The sequence below is a fragment of the Gossypium hirsutum genome, chromosome A09, assembly GCF_007990345.1.
Source record: "Gossypium hirsutum isolate 1008001.06 chromosome A09, Gossypium_hirsutum_v2.1, whole genome shotgun sequence".
NCBI classification, from domain to species: domain Eukaryota; kingdom Viridiplantae; phylum Streptophyta; class Magnoliopsida; order Malvales; family Malvaceae; genus Gossypium; species Gossypium hirsutum.
The window spans coordinates 82346579-82365010 of record NC_053432.1 but is presented as its reverse complement, the minus strand read 5'-3'; the positions used below and the strand labels follow the sequence as shown (position 1 = coordinate 82365010).

The window sequence follows — 18432 nt, the reverse complement described above, 5'->3', positions numbered from 1 at the left end:
AGACAGTTTAGTTTTGTCTTAAAAACATGACAGCTTAGTCAAATGTTTCTGTTTGGAGATAAATCAGAATCCATGACTTTTATTCCTTTGTTTTTTTTAGCTTTTTTATTACAATTTTGTTCAAGTCTGAGCCTTTTTCATCATCATCCTTTAGATCCCCTTACCCCAACTGAATTAAACCAGATAAAGCTCATAGTTGATAAATCGAGTATCGGTTCGCTTCCTAATCTTACGTATCACTTCGTCGATCTCGAAGAACCGGAGAAAATCGATGTTCTTAGCTGGTTATGTTCGAAGAAAACAAACAAAAACGCTCAGTTTCGACGAGCTAAGGTGGTGGTTCGAGCTGGAGGGGAGACACGGGAACTCGTTGTTGATTTAGCCAGTGGATCGATCGAATCGAACCGTGTTTATACCGGTCGTGGTTACCCTCCGTTTACTTTTAATGAGTTTGTTAAGGCTAGTAGACTGCCTTTTCAATACCCAAAATTCATGAAATCAATTGTGAATAGGGGTTTAAACATGTCCGAAGTTTCTTGTGTGCCACTCACCGTTGGTTGGTACGGCGAAAAGGTGACAAAACGAACTCTTCGGATCACATGTTACTATCGATGAGGCTCGGTTAATGTCTACGCAAGGCCGATCGAAGGGATTAGTTTATTCATCGATGTTGATTCAATGCGTATCACGAACTACATCGATCGATTCAGAGTTCCTGTACCTAAAGCCGAGGGAACCGATTTCCGATCGAACAAAAAGATTGATCCGGTCACATGTAATAACGCGACGGGAAAAGGGTTCGAAATTGAAGGAAACAACGTGAAATGGGGTAACTGGAAATTCCATGTGGGATTCAATGCTCGAGCCGGGACCGTGATATCGACAGCTTCGATTTTCGATGCGAGAATGAAGAAGTACCGTCAGGTTCTATACAGGGGTCATGTGTCCGAAACCTTCGTGCCGTATATGGACCCCGAAAGCGAATGGTATTTCAGGACTTTCATGGATATCGGAGAGTTCGGGTTTGGACGATCCGCAAGCACTCTGCAGCCATTGATCGATTGTCCGGCGAATGCCGAGTATATGGACGGGTACGTGGCAGGGGCAGACGGACAGGCTATGAAAATGGAAAAGGTTATTTGCATATTTCAAAGGGATGCAGGTGATATTGCGTGGAGACATGCTGAAATTAATAACCCTGGAACTGTGGTAAGGTATTCTATGCGACTTTTTAACTGTTAAATTTTTTTTTTAAAATATGCATTAAATTATTTTAAAAAAATTTCATATACAGTTTGACCTAATAATTATTGAGCTTAGGTTTTTTGTTTGAAATGAATTTTGTAGATAAGGAGTGGGCAACCAGAAAAAACATTGGTTGTCAGAATGATAGCTACCGTGGGAAATTACGACTACGTACTTGACTGGGAATTCAAGCATTGTGGCACCATTAAAATTGGGGTATGATTCTTAAACCTTCACATTTTAAAACTCTTTTAATTCTTATGGGTTGACTTTGTATATTTTAGAATCAATGTCAACGGGTTAGGTTGGTTTTAAATTGCGTTACTTAGGGTTTTGAATTTTTTATACTATTTTAGATTTGGATTAATTTTAGGTTAGTATTGTTTTAGGGTTAGGATTATGGGTCCTTTCGTGTTTATTAATTGAAATTTTCGATTTTAAATCATTCAAGTTTTATCATCTAGGTTTTACACTAAGGTTCAAATAATTTTGAGTTATTGGTTTAGGTCATTTTAAAATTGTATTGTTTCACATTCAAGTTGGTTCAAGTTTGGACTGTTGCCTTTCTATGGTCAAAATGAGTTGAGTCGGGTATAGATTCTTGTTTGAATCAAAATTGTTGAGTTATTGATTGAGTTAGTGTTATTAGTTAATCCGACATTAATACAATCAGAAAAAGATTTAACTGATTTTTTTAAAGTAACAATTTTTTTTTTACATTTTTATACAAGTTATATAAAAACAATATAAACTCAAAATAACTTAAAAATGATGGAATTTAAATTTAATATACCAATATCCAAGGGTTAAGCTAGATAGTTTTTTAGGAGGGGTCGAGATTAAGTTATATATTTTTATGAGCACTAAATTATAATTTCATCATTATATTAACTTATATCTTTATGATTTTTAAAATGACTAAATTAAAATTTTAACATTTTAACCGTAAATTATAGTTTTACCATATATTAATTTAAACTTTTATAAATTTTGAAGAATTAAAGTAGTAATTTTTTATTTTAAAGGGCCAAAGTACCTACCTCTCTCTCACTCCTCCAATATCTTTGAAACTTCAATATTATTTTTTGGCCTTCCAACTTTATAAAAAAATCATTTTAGTTATTCATTTAATTTTTTTTGCCTCTTTTAGTTTTTAAACTTGTATTTTTTGTCAAATTACCTAAAAATAAATAAAAAAGTTAACGAGTGTTAACTTTGTTGATGTGACATACACGTGAATTGCCATGTAGATGACTTGTATCATTTAATTAATTTTTTAAAATTAAAAAGATATTAAAAAATAAATTTTAAACAATTTTAATGATTTTAAATTTTTTAAAAATAGGTTTTATAATTTTTTGAATTTTTTAAAATTTAAAATTTTAATTAAAAGTTAGTGTATCATCCATGTGGCAATTAGTGTATGTGCAACGTGAAGAAGATTAAAAAAAATGTTAACTGTACCATTTAATTTTAAGATGAAATAATAATAATAGGAAGATTAAATTGATTTTTTTTAAAGTTAGAAGAGGTAAATAACTCCAATATCTTTGAAACTTCAATATTAAAGAAAGTTTTATTAATTTTTAATATAAATTATTTACAAATATATTTACATAATTTTTTTCGACTAATATAAATTCAGTTCGAATAGATTAATTATATTTTTTTCTTTTTAAAATTTTAAAAATAATTAAAATATTTCATGCTAACCGTTAGTTGTCTCTCAGGTGGATTTGACGGGGATTTTATTGCTGAAAGGCAGTCCTTACACAAATAGGAAGCAAATAACGGCGGACGTTTACGGAACGTTAGTAGCCGACAACACCGTCGCCGTTAACCACGACCATTACCTCACATACTACCTTGATATTGACGTTGACGGTAACAGCAACTCCTTCGTCAGAGCCAAACCAAAAACAACAAGAGTAACGGACGTTAACGCCTCTCCAAGAAAAAGCTATTGGAGGGTCGTTACGGAAACCGCTAAAACGGAAGCGGATGCTCGGTTACGGCTTGGCTTAGAGCCAGCTGAGTTGTTGATTGCGAACCCAAATAAGAAAACAAAGGTCGGAAATCAAGTGGCTTACCGACTAATACCGGGGCAGCCGATAACTTCTCTCTTAGCCGACGATGATTATCCTGAAATTAGGACCGCTTACACCAAATACCAAGTTTGGGTGACAGCATACAATAAGTCAGAGAGATGGGCTGGTGGGTTTTATGCTGATAGAAGCCGTGGAGATGATGGCTTAGCCGTCTGGAGCCAGAGGTAATAGCTTTACTTAATTTTTTTCTTATAGGGACAGGGGTAATGATTATTTTGAGACCGAATACAATTGAGAAATTATTTTATAAATTTTTTCACCATTTCATTCATAACTTTTTAAATTATTTAAAAATATTTTAATAAATTTTTATATTATTAATACATAATTTTAGTAATTTTTTATTTAATTTGTTGAACTTAAAACTTTGAATCTTAAGGTTTGAACCTCAAACTTTAAATTTAAAATTCAGAACTTTAAACTCAAATTCTAAATCTTAAATCCTAAACACTAAATATGTTGTTTCCTACTACCAAAATTTGATGGAAACAAATAATAATGCGTTGAGTTTATTTTAAATTTGTGTACAGTTACAAATATATCATACGGGTATGTTGTTTGCAGGAATAGAAAGATAGAAAACAAAGATATAGTTTTATGGTACACCTTAGGCGTCCATCACATTCCATATCAAGAAGATTTTCCAGTGATGCCGACCGTTCATAGCGAGTTTCAGCTTCGGCCGGCAAATTTTTTCGAATCCAATCCTTTGCTGCTTTAATACGATGTTGCCATGTAACATAACATGTAACATTAATAACAAAGAAAAAATACTTTAATCACTGTAAAAAAAATGTTTACTCGAAGATTGAAAAAGAAATTGCATTTACTACATACACTCTAAATACTGGGTATATATTGGATTAGTTCTGTGTGGATCAGGTGTTAATATTATATTTTAATACAAAAATAAACAAAAAAATAATATTATTTATTTTTGCGAGATAAATAATTCTTTTAAAATGAATGCATATATCACTATAAATATAAACATAAAATATATTGTATTTTTAAGAAGAGAATTTAAGTTTAAACTATGTAAAAAAAATTTAAGAGAGATAATTATAAACTTCGAAAATATTAAACTAGTACAAAAAATATTTTAATTATAAAAAAGTATTTATAAAATAAAAATGTATAAAAGAATTTGAATTTAATTTTTAGCAATTCTATTCCAACTTCCAATTGTTGAAATAATATATATAAGATTTTAATAAATAGTGAACCCAACCCAAATGATTTTTAATCAATCTAATATTTTGTTGGCATGGACATAGACAATGACTGTTACATTAATAATTGAAATATACAATAAATTAAAGAGTAAAATAGTAATTTTGTTAGATTTTCATTAATTTATACTATTATAAATTAATTTTTATATATCAACATAAAATACACGTAACACACCATGTGTTATTATCTGGTTATTTTAATAGTTACGCTAATTTTTAATAGTAAAAACAAATGATTTTTTTAATAAAAATGACCAATTTGTTCAATACCCTAACATTAAAGAATAATTTATCTTTTTTTTTAAGTAGAGTGAGCAAAATACAATCTAATATAAAAGCTTATATAGTACTTTTACCCATTCAGTACGTATTTGCATATATTCATTTTGTTATTTTATAGGTTTAGATTTTGATTGTATATTTTATTTGTTATTTGTAGTAAATTTGAAGTTGATGTTGAAATTAATTGGATAAATTTATCCTGTTAGTCACCTTAAAATAAAATCATTCCTATTTTGATAAATCTAATTTTTATTAATTTAATTATATCCTTTAAGAAAATTGTTTAAAATGATTACTCTATCGATATCTCATTAATAAATTATTGACTGGACCTGTCACGTCAACATTATTTTTACTATACCCATACTAATTTGCATGAGAAGAAATTGTAAAAAATTTTATTTTTTAATAAGAGAATGACAAATCAAATTTTTTTATTAAGATAACATAGAATCACAATTTTATACAATTATTTCTCTAACTTACATACATTTATCATTTAAGTTGGTTTTATTTGTATGGATAATTGATTCAGATTGAACAATGGGTATCCTATTATTTACTTTGGAAGATAACATAATGAAATATCAAATAAATAATTTAATAATTCGAATTTAAAATCGAAAAATAATGCTAGAATTATCGGATTAAACCCAAATAAAGTTGGCATCCCTAAGTCATCCTCTCCACTTGGACCACTCTTCCCTATATTCTCCGATCATATCCAGAAATCTAATTCTGCACAAGCAATGAATCTAATTTATTCTTTGACATCTCTAACTTACCTTTTGGTTGAAGTTTACACACCCAAAAAAAAAAAAAGGGAAAACCTATTATATTCCCATAAATCGATACTTTCCTGCCATGGAAAGCCTGCCAATGGCAAAGAGCTTTATATCGAGATACTATTGGGGATTCCCTTCCCTGTAAGCCCACCTTCTCTGCTATAATCCGATGTATTAGGATACAATAATGTATACGGCACCTTCACCGGTCCAACTCTGTTCTTCAATTTACTATCATTGTTTCTTTCCATAATCCTACTCTCAATTTCCAACAGTTTCTTCCCGAATCTTTCAAATGCGGCTAAGGGTTCATCGTCGGTGGTCCATTCCGCTGTATCTCTTTGCCCCAAGTATATTTCATCGGTTGAATGCCTTGATAAGACTTCTATAAGTGATACACCTAGTAAAGTTTGGAACTGTGCGGTGATTGTTTTCAAGAAAGCCAAATCTGGGTCGTTTTCGAGCTCGTCGTATTCTTTGGTGCCTGGTTCCGGCATGAACCGACGGCTGACTGTTGGTCTGTTTGGGAGGTATCCGGCATATGGGTATTGTCCGAAATTGACAGCTGCGTGGAAAGCGGAAGCTATCCATATGATGATGGTACATGCTTGGGTGAGATCGGCTAATGTGTTCATCTCCGGCCACCATGGTTCGCTTCTTAAATCGCCGTGGCCTTCGTTTTTGACCTCCGACCACCATGATTGGATTTCAGTGTCGTTTTTTACTGTTTCATCTGATGGGTAGTAGAAAGAACAGTACTCGGTTACCCAGGTTTCAATGGCGGCCCAGATTTCTAACCCATCAACGGCGTATGGGTAATCGTTTATCATCAATTTGAGTCCATAGGGACAGCTCGAATCCGGCACTGCCATTCCTCTGAAAATAAAGGGTGTTTAAAGGTGTTTGCTTTAAATTATTAATGAAAGATATCAGTATATAGCTTGGCTTTAGATTTACCTCTTAACTAGATCAACAGGGAGAGCCTGTTCAGTGAAAACCCAGTTCCTGTAAATAGCAGATGACATTTCAAGTGCATATTTTCCTGGAAAGACTGTTAATTCAAGTACACCACCGGCATTGATGAGTGTCTGACGAGCCAAAGCATTTATGTTCATTGTATCACGGAAATGGGGATGAAGAAGCTTATATATAGGGTGAACCACACTCAGCTGTCTATTAGCAGCGATTATAAATGGCTCGATTACAGCATGGGTGTTTAACCTGCAAACATGACAACAAGTTGCTAAATTTGAAATACATAAAGCATCAAGCATCGGCATTTCAGCATCATACCAATGAGAAACCAGCTGATGGTAGCCAGAATCATTCACAGCAGCATAAGCTTTAGCCAACTGCCAGATCGAACTTCCAACACCATCCTCAGCCGGGGTGAAAACTTTGCTTACAGCACCGTGGCTGTCGCCTTGCGGATGCGGCAAGCTCAACTCGATTGCCAATGGCTTCAGCGTGTCATCCTCTTGTAGGAAAAACAGAGTTCTTGTGGCATAAGTCTTTGTGGTAGTGGAATTTATCCTTGCCAAGTAAGGCATCAAGGCATCGTGATGGTTCAATATAAACAATTTGTTGTGTTTTAGAGCCTGAATCAAAAGAGACCAATTAGTAATCTAGAAAGAAACATTACAAACTAGCAAAAAACAGATGAAAGTGTGAAATAGCACATCTTCCACAGTGAATCCATCCATGTTTCTCTCAATATGTTCCTTTGTAATGGTACTTTTCTGGTTTCCATATACTTCAGGATCAAGCTTGCTTGCAGGGGGGAATTCCTACATACGTGTTATATGATTTATTTAGATTAGACCATAAATACTTTTTTGAGATAAAAGATAGTGAAATACAAAAAATGTTGTATTTTACTTGCAGCCTACTGATGATTACTGGGTTGACGCCTGCGAGTGTCTCTCGTGCAAACTCTTCGTCTGTCCTCCAAGCAGACCTATCCTCTGTAACAACATGACGGGGTCATTTGTAAGTCGTAAGAGAAAACTCAAATATACTAAACCTATGACTCGAATATATATACCTTTGATAACAGCAGGCATCGGGAACTTCATCAATCTCTCACCGTCGTTACGAACAAGTTCCCTGATCATCTCCCAAGGGACACAATCCCTTATCTTCTTAAGAGTGGCATCATTTGGTAGTTTGATACCACCTTCATAAAGATCAAGTACATCTTGAAAGGAATCAAATTCATTTATGGTTTTGTCACATAATGCTGCAACCTCTGGGATAAGTACCTGAAACAAAGATTTCAAAGCGTAGGCAACGAAATCTGAGAACTTCACGAGGCTAAACTGTTCGTCGCGTGGTACATAAATCTTTAAGCTTAGAAGAAACAGTCTGCTCTCCGTTCTCGAATCTTTTTTGTGTGGTTTCCGACCGGTTCTCCCTCTTCTGGGATAAGGACAATCCAACGATCCTCCAAGAACTGGACGATGAAAATCATGACCCCTTTCCGGCATCGCTAAGTCATTGTAGAAATCATAGTCATAAACTCTGTCCCATTCTTTGAGACATCCTTTTCCATCTCCTCTGAGATTCACCAGCTCTTCTTCCCTATACTTACGCAAGGGTACAGGCATTTGAGATGGAAGGTAGGTCTAAAACCAGAAACATCAAAGTTATATATATATCACCCCAAATATTAACAAAACCAAACAAAATGCTTGCAAATGGACAACAAAGTTACCTTGTTAGAGAAGAAGACTCGATGATACTTGTATCGATGTGTCGGATAAACCCAGGAATTGCAAACGAAATGAACCCTGCCATGACCAGGAACATCTTCTAAGGTGACTGTCTTGAGGTAGAACTGGCTATGGTGTCGGTTCTTTATTATGAAAGCTCCAGGGACACCTATGGATTCATCCCATTCAAATGTGACAGAAAACGTGATTTCCCCTGCTGTTAATGGAGTAATCTTTGTGATCCATTTCTCTAAATTTGCCGGTTTCCCAAGCTTCCCTCGCATCTCATTGGCTGATACAAGTATTAAAACAAACACCGAGTGAACATTACTTCAAAGCAAAGGTGACATAATAGCAGGCATGTTAAGTTATATTAAGCTCAAAAACCCAGAAAAATAAAACAAAGAAACTAACCAGGATCGGTATAAACAGCACTGATAAGCTGCAAAGAAACACCTCTGCCAAAAAGCTCATAAACTCGATCAAGAAACGAAGCAGTGAGATCATTCATGTCCATTACATTTTTCTTCATTAAAACAACCGTTCCTTTGATCTTCATCTTCTCGTCATCCTCTTCCATTATGCCTTTATCTTTCGTTTTTGGTTTCCCACAAAACTTCCCACAAAACCCCATCAAAAAAGCTGCAAAAGCTACCCAAAGAACCAAAAAAAAAAAAAAAACCAATGATCTATTTGAGGATTTCGGAAACTGGTTTTTGTTGTAGAGTTGGAGTTGATGGACGCATCAAGGACTTAAATATAGGGGAATGACAACCAATCACAGTGCCTTTTTCAATGTCTTTATTAGTTTTTTTGCTTTTTTTATTGAAAGCATTTGACATCTTTATCTCTTTATTAGTACCTAATTAAAGGACCCGATTCCATTCCAAATTCTATGGGTCCATGGTGGTCATTGACTCATTGGTCTTCGTACAACTTGGTATAATTGTAGATATATCTATAATATATAAATACAAATTGCAAATAGACTACAAAGTAAATTACCATATTTTATATTTGCAATTTGAGCTATTTGTTTTTAGTTTTATAGTTTCAAATAGAGTACATTTAGATGAGAAGTTAAATATAAATATATATCTAAATAATTATAATTAAATGTTTAAAATTTAGGATTTAAGATTTAAAATTTATAATCAAATTAGTACAAAATACAATAGGCAAAAAAATGAAAATAACCAGACAAAATCTATATATCATATATATAGATGATGAGACTGAAAATCCAACAAACTTTGGATGCTAAAGGGTCTTTGCTTTATGAGTTGTTTTTTTATATGATTATCATGCTTCTAACTAACAATATGGGTTAAAAGTACTTTAGAAGTCTTTTGTTTTTTTTAGTCAAAAAATACGTAAACTAGTCTTAAATGTTAAATCAAAGAACAAATTAATTTTTTTTTGTTAATAATTTCATTCATTTATACTTGACTTATCACATATACCTCAAGCTAACATACAAGGCTCAATTCTTAACAATAGAAATGAATAGAATTTTTAACGGAACGATCAGCTTATTCTTTAATTTAACTAATAATGATTATTTTTTTTAAATAAAAAATGTAATTCAACTCCTAATATAAAGGGGCTTATGATACTTTTACCTACCAATACCTTATAGTAAATTTCTTAAAAAGAAGCTAAAAAGGATCATTCTTGGGTTTTATTTTTCAAACATCTTTTTTAGGTTGGATAATTATATTGAGTTTTTAAATTTAAAGTTAAATAAATAAAAGTACTAAATTAGGTAAACATTCCTAATATTAATTATTATATTTATTCATGAGATCCACACACACAATTTTAATATTAAATTATTCATCACTCAATTCAACAACCTTGAATAGAATAAATAATTTAGTTTGGATTTTATTAATAAGTTGTTTTATTACATCATGTATTTTTTTAATGGCTAAAATTAATAATGCTACACGTCAATGGTCATGTTACCATCATTCATTAATAATCCTTTCCTTGTTATTTTCCAAAGAATGGATTACTGGTGACAACCACTTAAAAATATTATATAAAGATATTTTTATTTTTATAATTTTAAAAAATAATATTATAATGGGTTCCGTTTTAACTAAAAATTTGATATATCACGATCTATTTAGGTTAATACTAGTCTATATCGGTGCGTACCCACTTATATTGATTAATACGTTATTATGATTTCTTTAAATCAATTTTTAATTTATTCCTTAATAATTTTTATGTTTTAAAATTACATTTACAATATAACATAATCATTAATTTAAATCATTTAACTTAATTAATCATTTAAAAAAATTATATTTGTATGCAAACATATTTCTATATGTGTAACTAAAGGTATAATACATGTATATTAATTTATAATTAGTTTTATTAAGCAATTAAAATTAAGTTATAAAGTATATGAATAATATTTAAAAATATAAATAAAATTGAAACGATGCGTCCAAAGTCAACACACACCAATATTCATATCCATCAGATATTTATTAAGATTCATGTGATCTACCGTCAAAAACTAAATTCATTTAGTTTTCGTATTTTTTAAATTTTTAAATTTAATTTTTGTACTTTTATTTATAAATTTTAGTTTTTCTATTTTTTAAATTTTAAAATTCGGCTCTAATTATTAACACTATTAAATCAATTTTGTTAAGATTTGGGTCTATTATAACACCATTTTTTTTTAATTATATTGGTATGAAGTGAATATCTTTTATTTCAAAATGTCATGATGATAAGCTTAACAAAAAAAAATTAATATTGTTAACAATTGTATTTAAATTTTGAAATCTAAAAAGTATAAACATTAATTCCTAAAAATAAAAATAAATAGAAATTAAATTCTAAATTTTTGAAAAATACAGGGACCTATGATGTAACTTTGCCTTTTTTTTTCAAACATGGTGCAAAAGTGTGTGAAAAGGTAGTGGGAGCTTCAAGCTGGAATGTATTGACAGCAAAAAAGCTAAAAATTAATTCACACTCAAAGAATAATATTTGTATAAAAAATTAATTTTTAAGAAAAATCAATAACTAATTTGAATTGTGGTGTTTGGGCGGTGTATAAAATACAAGTTAAAAAATTATGGTTACTTGAAGTGAACTGAGTTATATATATTTATTTATTTATTTTACAGTAAAATTTAATTTTTATAATGTGAAACAAATATTTTATATTTAAAATATGAAACTTAACTTTAAAAAAATACTATATAAAAAGTTGTTGATGATTTTATTTTGCTTGAAGATTTTAATTTTTTTAAATGTATTTATGAAAAAAGTTTTGAAATTTTACTAAATAATGTAAAAGGTGGTCCATGTATTAGTGGGATTGAATTAAATTAGTCCATTTATTATTAAATGGATCAATTTGATTCTTATTTGCTTCAATCGTAGTTCAATTCCAAACAAAATATTTTATTTATAGAATAATAAAAACATTTTTTAAAAACAGTAAATGTTAACTTTATTACAATTTGTCCTGAATTAATATTTTTAATAATACAAGGACTAAATTAATCTATTTAACATTAGAGGGACTAATTTGTTCAAGTCATTATAATAGAGAGACCTCTAAAACAAATTCACACAAAAAACTCTAAAACAAATCTTATTTTAGTAAAATAACTCCATAAATCCAAACCCCAAAATTAATATTGAGAAGAGTAATCAAACACATTTATCATCAACGGTTCAAAAAATCTAAGAAAAAGAAATTGACGGGATTGAAGTGACTCATCCCCAATAATACTGGGATTAAACTTTCTGTCCTTGTCTGGACATAATAACAACTTCATGTCACTAGCATAAAAATCAATTTGACTTTTGCACAAAAAAATAAAGCAAATTAACATTATTTATTTATTTTAATATTTCAATGAAGTGATGGTTAAACTAACCCATTGTTGTATATAAAATTTTAAAATATGTAAAAATATTACTTTTAAAAAAATATTTAATACTTTAAAAAAAATTAATGATTGAAATTTTTTAACGTCAAATAAATGGTTATATATATTTATAATTTGCAAGTACATTCATACAGTGGTAGATACAACTATTTACGGATTGAGTTATTTGTTTAGATTTAAAAGTCTGTTTGAAATTTGAGAAGATTTAAATAAAAAAATTAAACTCGTTAAAAATATGAATTGGGCTCAAACTTGAACATTTAAGATCCGAATCTGGCCCGATCTGACCAGTTTTAAGTTTATAATACTTTATATTATATTATATTTATATATTAAGTAATTTAGTACACATTAAAAAATAAACCTATACTAAATATATAATACTATTCTAATCTAAAAATTAAAATAATGTTAAGCTAACTATATAAAAAATTTCAATAAATAAAAAATTTATAAATTTATTAAATATTTAAAAAAATAAAAAATAAGATGGGCGGGTTAGAACAAAATTTTAGGCCTAGATTTTAGATCGGGCTAGACTTGGACAAGTATAAAATATGTTAATATCATATTTATACCCGACCTAGACCTAGCCCATGAGCACCTCCTCTGACACCCGTAAATTGGTAAAATTTTAATTTAGATCTTTTATAATTATAAAATTTTAAATTAATAATAATAAAATTATATATTAGTTCCTCAAAATGATAAAAATTTAAATTAACTATTTAAAAAAAAATAAAGATATAAGTTATTAAAATGATAAAAATATATTAAATATATATAATTTAATTTCGACCCGTTAAAAAAAATAACTTCACCACTACATATAAAATAAACATAAATTATGTAAAATAAATTTTATTTTAAAATCTATATAAAGTAATTTTAAAATTCGTGATCAATATCTACATCTTAATAAACTTACATAATAAGAAAGATTGAGTAGTGAATTCGTTAGATAAATACGTTGAAAAATCTATGTGGAGTGAGACTGTCCTAACTTCTCTATAAAATACCTAAATAATTAAAAAAACATTTAGATGATGGTTGCTGTGTTTTCTCACTCTCATTATCATAAATAGGGATCATCGACACGTATCCTTGGTTTTCATACTTTTTGGTAGAATTTACAAGATAAAACTTTCATGAGAAATGATAATGTCTTAACGGATTTGTTGATTTTGATTTTTTAAATATAAAGTTTATCTCTCCGTAATATCTCATTTTAACCTCTTCAAATGATTTTTTTAAATTTCGGCTTGAGCTTTGATTTTCGTGCAACTTTGCTTCGATCATTTATTTTTTATTAATTTTTAATAATATAAATAAATAAAATTTAAAAAAAAAACAATTTATTTTTTTATGCATCCTACATAAATTAATTTACTATTTTTTAAATTAAAAAAAAAAGACAAAATATAATAATTACTCTCAGTAAAATTGCCTTCATAGTACTTTTATTGGGTATATTATTGAATGGGTTTTTCTTTGTTCTGGAATTAACTCTTTGATGCATGTGGGTAAACTTTTTGTTGTTATTTCGCATAATATGAAAACTGAAGAACATAAAATAATATTTCTGGTCTGAATCACGTGTCAAGATCTTATCTAGGATTTTTAATAAAGATCAGATAATCGATTAACTTTCCCAGAATGTGAGAAAATTAATAAATTAATACCCACAGACAAAAGAAAATTTTTAAAAAAGTGCTTACTTTAAATGGGGCCAATATAATTTGTCGTAACACCCAAAAACGTGTAATATGACAGAGCCGAAGAAAACGATAGCTCTAACAGTTAATTATATTTCTCATTTACTACCACCACCCGTTAATTTTGTACTTTTTTTCCGGTAGAAAATAATACGGTGTTTGGTAAATAGATTTTTCAGTTTTGTTAGTTGATTTGGATATAGATGAAAGATTTAGTAGTTAAAATTTTTAATTGTAGCATTTGGTGAAGGAAAGTTTGTAAGAGTTTATTGAGTTAAAATCTTTAAAATAGAAAATATTGCGATAAACAATTTTTTTCAATAGTTAATTAGGAATGAGATATGTGAAATAATATATTTGATCATGCTTGCTAAAAAATTACTTCATTTGCCATGTGCTCTCAAACCTAATAGAAGTGTCAAAATATCAGTAGCCTTCATTCTCTCATTTTTACTTTTAGCTCCAAAGTCTGAAGTAAATCTAAAAAAAATAAAAAAAAATCCCTCCACCGTAAAGAGTAATAGTATCAAACATCTTAAAACTATGATATCTATTTTAAATTGATCTTTAAATTTTAAAATTTTTAATTGCATCATTAAATTATCAATGTTATATCAATAAAAAAGACGGAGTAAACGATAAAACTTTTGTAAAAGTTATGAAAACTTTAAAACCAAGATTTTTTACAACATCCGTTTTTACAATATTCATTTTAAATTATGCCACATAAGATTTGATGTGTTTTCTTTCATGGTTAAATTAAACAATTTTAATAATGGAGGACTTGATTGATACAATTTTGATAGTTTAGAGATGTAATTAGAACGCTTTGAAGTTTAGGGAGCAATTTTTGAGTTAATTGCACCAAACATCCCCAAACTATGACCCTCATTCTAAATTGGTCTCTAAACTTCAAAACGTTCTAATTATATTCCCAAACTATCAATGTTAAACCAAAAATGGCCTCCCATTATTGAAACCATTAAATGACTTATAAAATTTCATGTGACATAATTTAAAATGAAAAATATAAAGAAAAGTAAAATGTTGCCTCGTAACTTTTAAAAGACATAATGAATTATTTGACCTTAAACTTTATAAAAAAAAGTCATTTTAGTGCCCCATTTAATTTTTCGTCTTTTTTAGCCCTTAAACTTGTATTATTTGTCAAATCACTCCAAAATAGATAGAAAAGTCATGTTTTGTAATTTTGTTGACGTGACATATACGTGGATTGTCATGTGGATGATACATCAACATTTATTTTTTAAAATAAAAAAATAAAAAATTAATTTTTAAAATTTAAAATCTTTAAAATCATTAAAAAAAGAGTAAAGATTATATTTTTTAAAATTTAAAAATCAATTAAATATTGACATGTCATTCATGTGGCAATCTACGTGTACAAGCATAGTTAACAAACGTTAATTTTTCCATCAATTTTGAGGTGATTTGACAAAAAATGTAACTGCAAGGGTTAAAATGACTTTTTTTTTTTGTAAAGTCGAGGGGCCAAAAAAAGTCGTCCTTTTAAAATTAAAAACTAAAAGTAAAATAAAATAAAAAGACCGAGAAAATGATAGGTTTTGTAAAAAATTCAAAAACCTCAAAACCAAGATTTTTACAATATTATGTCAGATAAGATCTGACATCTCATTTAACAATTAAATTAACGATTTTAATAACGTAAAGACATTATTGATATAAAATCAATAATTTTAAAATGAATTTATTACAATTATGAATACAACTATGCAATTAAGCCCCTCAAATAAACAAAATGCTTTGGTGTCATTATTTGATAGTAATAATAAAGTCTTTGTGATTTATAGAGATTCTCTTCATTGTTTTAATACAAAAAATCAAATCTCTAATTTGACCTAGACTTATATTTGTGAATTTAAAATTCATTGTTTTATTTTTATTTTTACCTTTTAAATTAAAATTATATTGATTTTAATAAAAAAAACTCAATACATGGTTGAAGATGAATTTTTCTATATAAAAAAATAAGGATTTAAATCGACATTAATATCAAATAAAAAATTAAACACGAATAATTTAATCCCACCCTCAAAACAATAGTGCATCAGATTGGACCACCACCACCACCAACATCAAATGACATATTTTCTTAGGATTTGTTTTGTACTATGTAAAGCTTTGGAGGAAAAAAACATGTTTGGGTCGCAATCAAGGTTAAAATAAAATAAAATAATTGCTTTTCACGTTGTTTTTTATTTTTTTGGTATTCTAGCCCCTCATGCGTTGAGTTAACATCAACGTTTGAAGTTTTTTTTTTTTCGATTAAATTTTATAACATAATATATATTTTCAAGTGAGTTTGAAAGGACTGTGTTTTAGCTGCGTTTAGTGAGATTAGATATTATAACGTGAAATAGAAAGTAAGTTAAACGCATCGCATTACACCGCACCACTCATCTAAACTCACATTTCGTTTGGATATAATTAATTAAGCATAATTAAGAGATAAACTAAAGGAAATGTGGATTAAGAGAAATATAAAAAATACTATAATAAAAAAATGTAATGACCTGAATTTTACCGATACGGAAAAAGTATAATTTCGGATCTCTGTTTATGAAAAGTGAATTCGTAAATATTTATATAAAAATATTTACGAAGTAAAATGAGTGATTAATTAGAGTTTAATTAAGTGAATTTAGCTTAATTAAGGATAATTAGATAAAAGGATTAAATTGAATGAAGAGTGAAAGTTTAATTATAGAATAAAGAAAAGTAAAGGGACTAAAAAGGAAAATAAGCCAAAAAGGAGTGCCAAGTGTATGGCAAAAATAAAATACATGTGTAATTAATATAATACATATATTTGTAATACATGTATGTATTCACTTATTATTTAAGTAAATAATTAATGTATTTATTATTATTTAATTGATATTATTTGATAAATAAATTAAGTATAAGACAAGTGTATGGTAAAAATAATTTATATGTGTACCAATAGTATACATACACTTGTAATACACATATATGTTTGCTTATTATATAAGTATATTATATATTATTATTAAAAGTAAAGTAAATAAAAAAGGAAAAAGAAAGAAAGAATTAGAATGAAAAGAAACAGAATGTGGGACGAAACAGGGGAAGGAAGAAAGAAAAAGAGAAAAGAAAGAAGAAAAGAGAAAATTCAAGGTTTGAAGCTTGGAAGTTTAATAGGTAAGTCAATTTAGTCCTTTTTACTTAATTTTGATGTTTTAGAAGCTTTGGAACAAGATTTTGATGAAATTAAGTTGATATTTTGAAAGTTATTAGATTTCTAGATAATGTTCATGTTGAGTAAAATGATGAATTAAGGGCTAAATTGATAGAAATTCAAGTTAGAAATGAAATAAGGATTGAATTGTAAAGTGATTCATAAGTTTTATGATTTAAGGACTAAATTGAAAGAATTTTGAAATTATGGTTTTATGATGAAAAATAGATAATTATGTCTAAGTTTGGTTAAAAATTGAGTAGAAATAAAGTATGAATTAAGATAAAAAAAGTAAGTGAATTTAGTTAGGATTAAATTGAAATTAAAAGTAGAAAATCAACATTTTGCACTAAGACTATTATGGACAGCAGCAGTAGTCTAAGTTTGAAAAATCACCAAAAATTTAGAAATTTAATTAGAGGATGAATAAAATATGGAATTAAATCTTATTGAGTCTAGTTTCTTATAGAAGAAACGGTATAAGCAATTGAATTGTAAATTATGAGATATAATGAATTTTGTGAGACAAGGTCAGAATGAATTTGGGTTCCCTTGTTCTGAATTTGGAAAATCACCAAAAATTGGATAAAAATAATTAGAGACTTAAAGTTATATATTTAGAATCCCTAATGAGTCTATTTTCAGGAGAAATCAACGGGAATATTATCCGAGTTTTTTACTGTGAGATAATTAATTTTTAGTAAAGAAGGGTCGAAATTGTCAGACAGCAGAACAATGATAACTTTAAAGAATAAACTGTACTTATTGGCTAAATAAAAAAATTATGAAAATTTTATGGTAAAAAGATATATGAGTCTAGTTTCAGGGAAAATTAGAGGATCTTAATTTTGAGTTTTATAGCTCCAGATATAAATAATTTAGTGACTATGACACAGATGGACAGCTTGAATATCCATAAAAGTAAATAATAAAAATTATAGATAATGTTACTTACAAGTGTGTTATATACATTAAGGATGTGGAATGGAGAGGAGGAGGAGGAAAATATATATGAATATTCAGTTAGCATGGCGAATTTGCATGTTTTAAGCTCATGGACTAAATTGAATAAAAGTAAAAATTTAGGGGGTAAATTTTATAAAAATGTTAAAAATGACTAAATTGAAGGGAATGAATTGTTTTATTATCTAAATTAATAAATTGAATGAAATTATTAATTT

General features: G+C 28.5%; 1 protein-coding gene and 1 pseudogene across 2 annotated transcripts; one reads left to right on the top strand and one right to left on the bottom strand.

The window, feature by feature from the left end:
• Positions 1-39: 39 nt before the first annotated feature.
• On the top strand, positions 40-4215 carry LOC121206340 (primary amine oxidase 1-like; annotated as a pseudogene).
• Positions 4216-5483: 1268 nt separating this feature from the next.
• LOC121206339 (linoleate 9S-lipoxygenase 5) lies at positions 5484-9102 on the bottom strand. Of its 2 annotated transcripts, XM_041077239.1 has the most exons (8): positions 8781-9102; positions 8369-8658; positions 7700-8279; positions 7534-7619; positions 7335-7442; positions 6949-7253; positions 6613-6876; positions 5484-6531 (listed from the first exon to the last, which is right to left on the bottom strand). In XM_041077239.1, exons 1-8 carry the CDS (start codon positions 8998-9000, stop codon positions 5763-5765), a joined length of 2622 nt encoding a protein of 873 aa, XP_040933173.1. In that variant the 5' UTR covers positions 9001-9102; the 3' UTR covers positions 5484-5762. The 2 variants fall into 2 exon arrangements, with proteins under 2 accessions (XP_040933173.1, XP_040933174.1); XM_041077240.1 differs by lacking the exon at positions 8781-9102 and having other exon boundaries at positions 7700-8235; positions 8369-8513.
• Between the last annotated feature and the right edge of the window lie 9330 nt (positions 9103-18432).

What these genes read in the sequence shown, in the direction of transcription:
- LOC121206339 (XM_041077239.1), bottom strand. Translation starts at nt 9,000, where the DNA reads ATGGGGTTTTGTGGGAAGTTTTGTGGGAAACCAAAAACGAAAGATAAA. An exon ending in TAATCATCAGTAGGCTGCAA is followed by an intron (nt 7,443 to 7,533) that starts GTAAAATACAAC and finishes ACACGTATGTAG; the next exon opens with GAATTCCCCCCTGCAAGCAA. An exon ending in CATCAGCTGGTTTCTCATTG is followed by an intron (nt 6,877 to 6,948) that starts GTATGATGCTGA and finishes TCATGTTTGCAG; the next exon opens with GTTAAACACCCATGCTGTAA.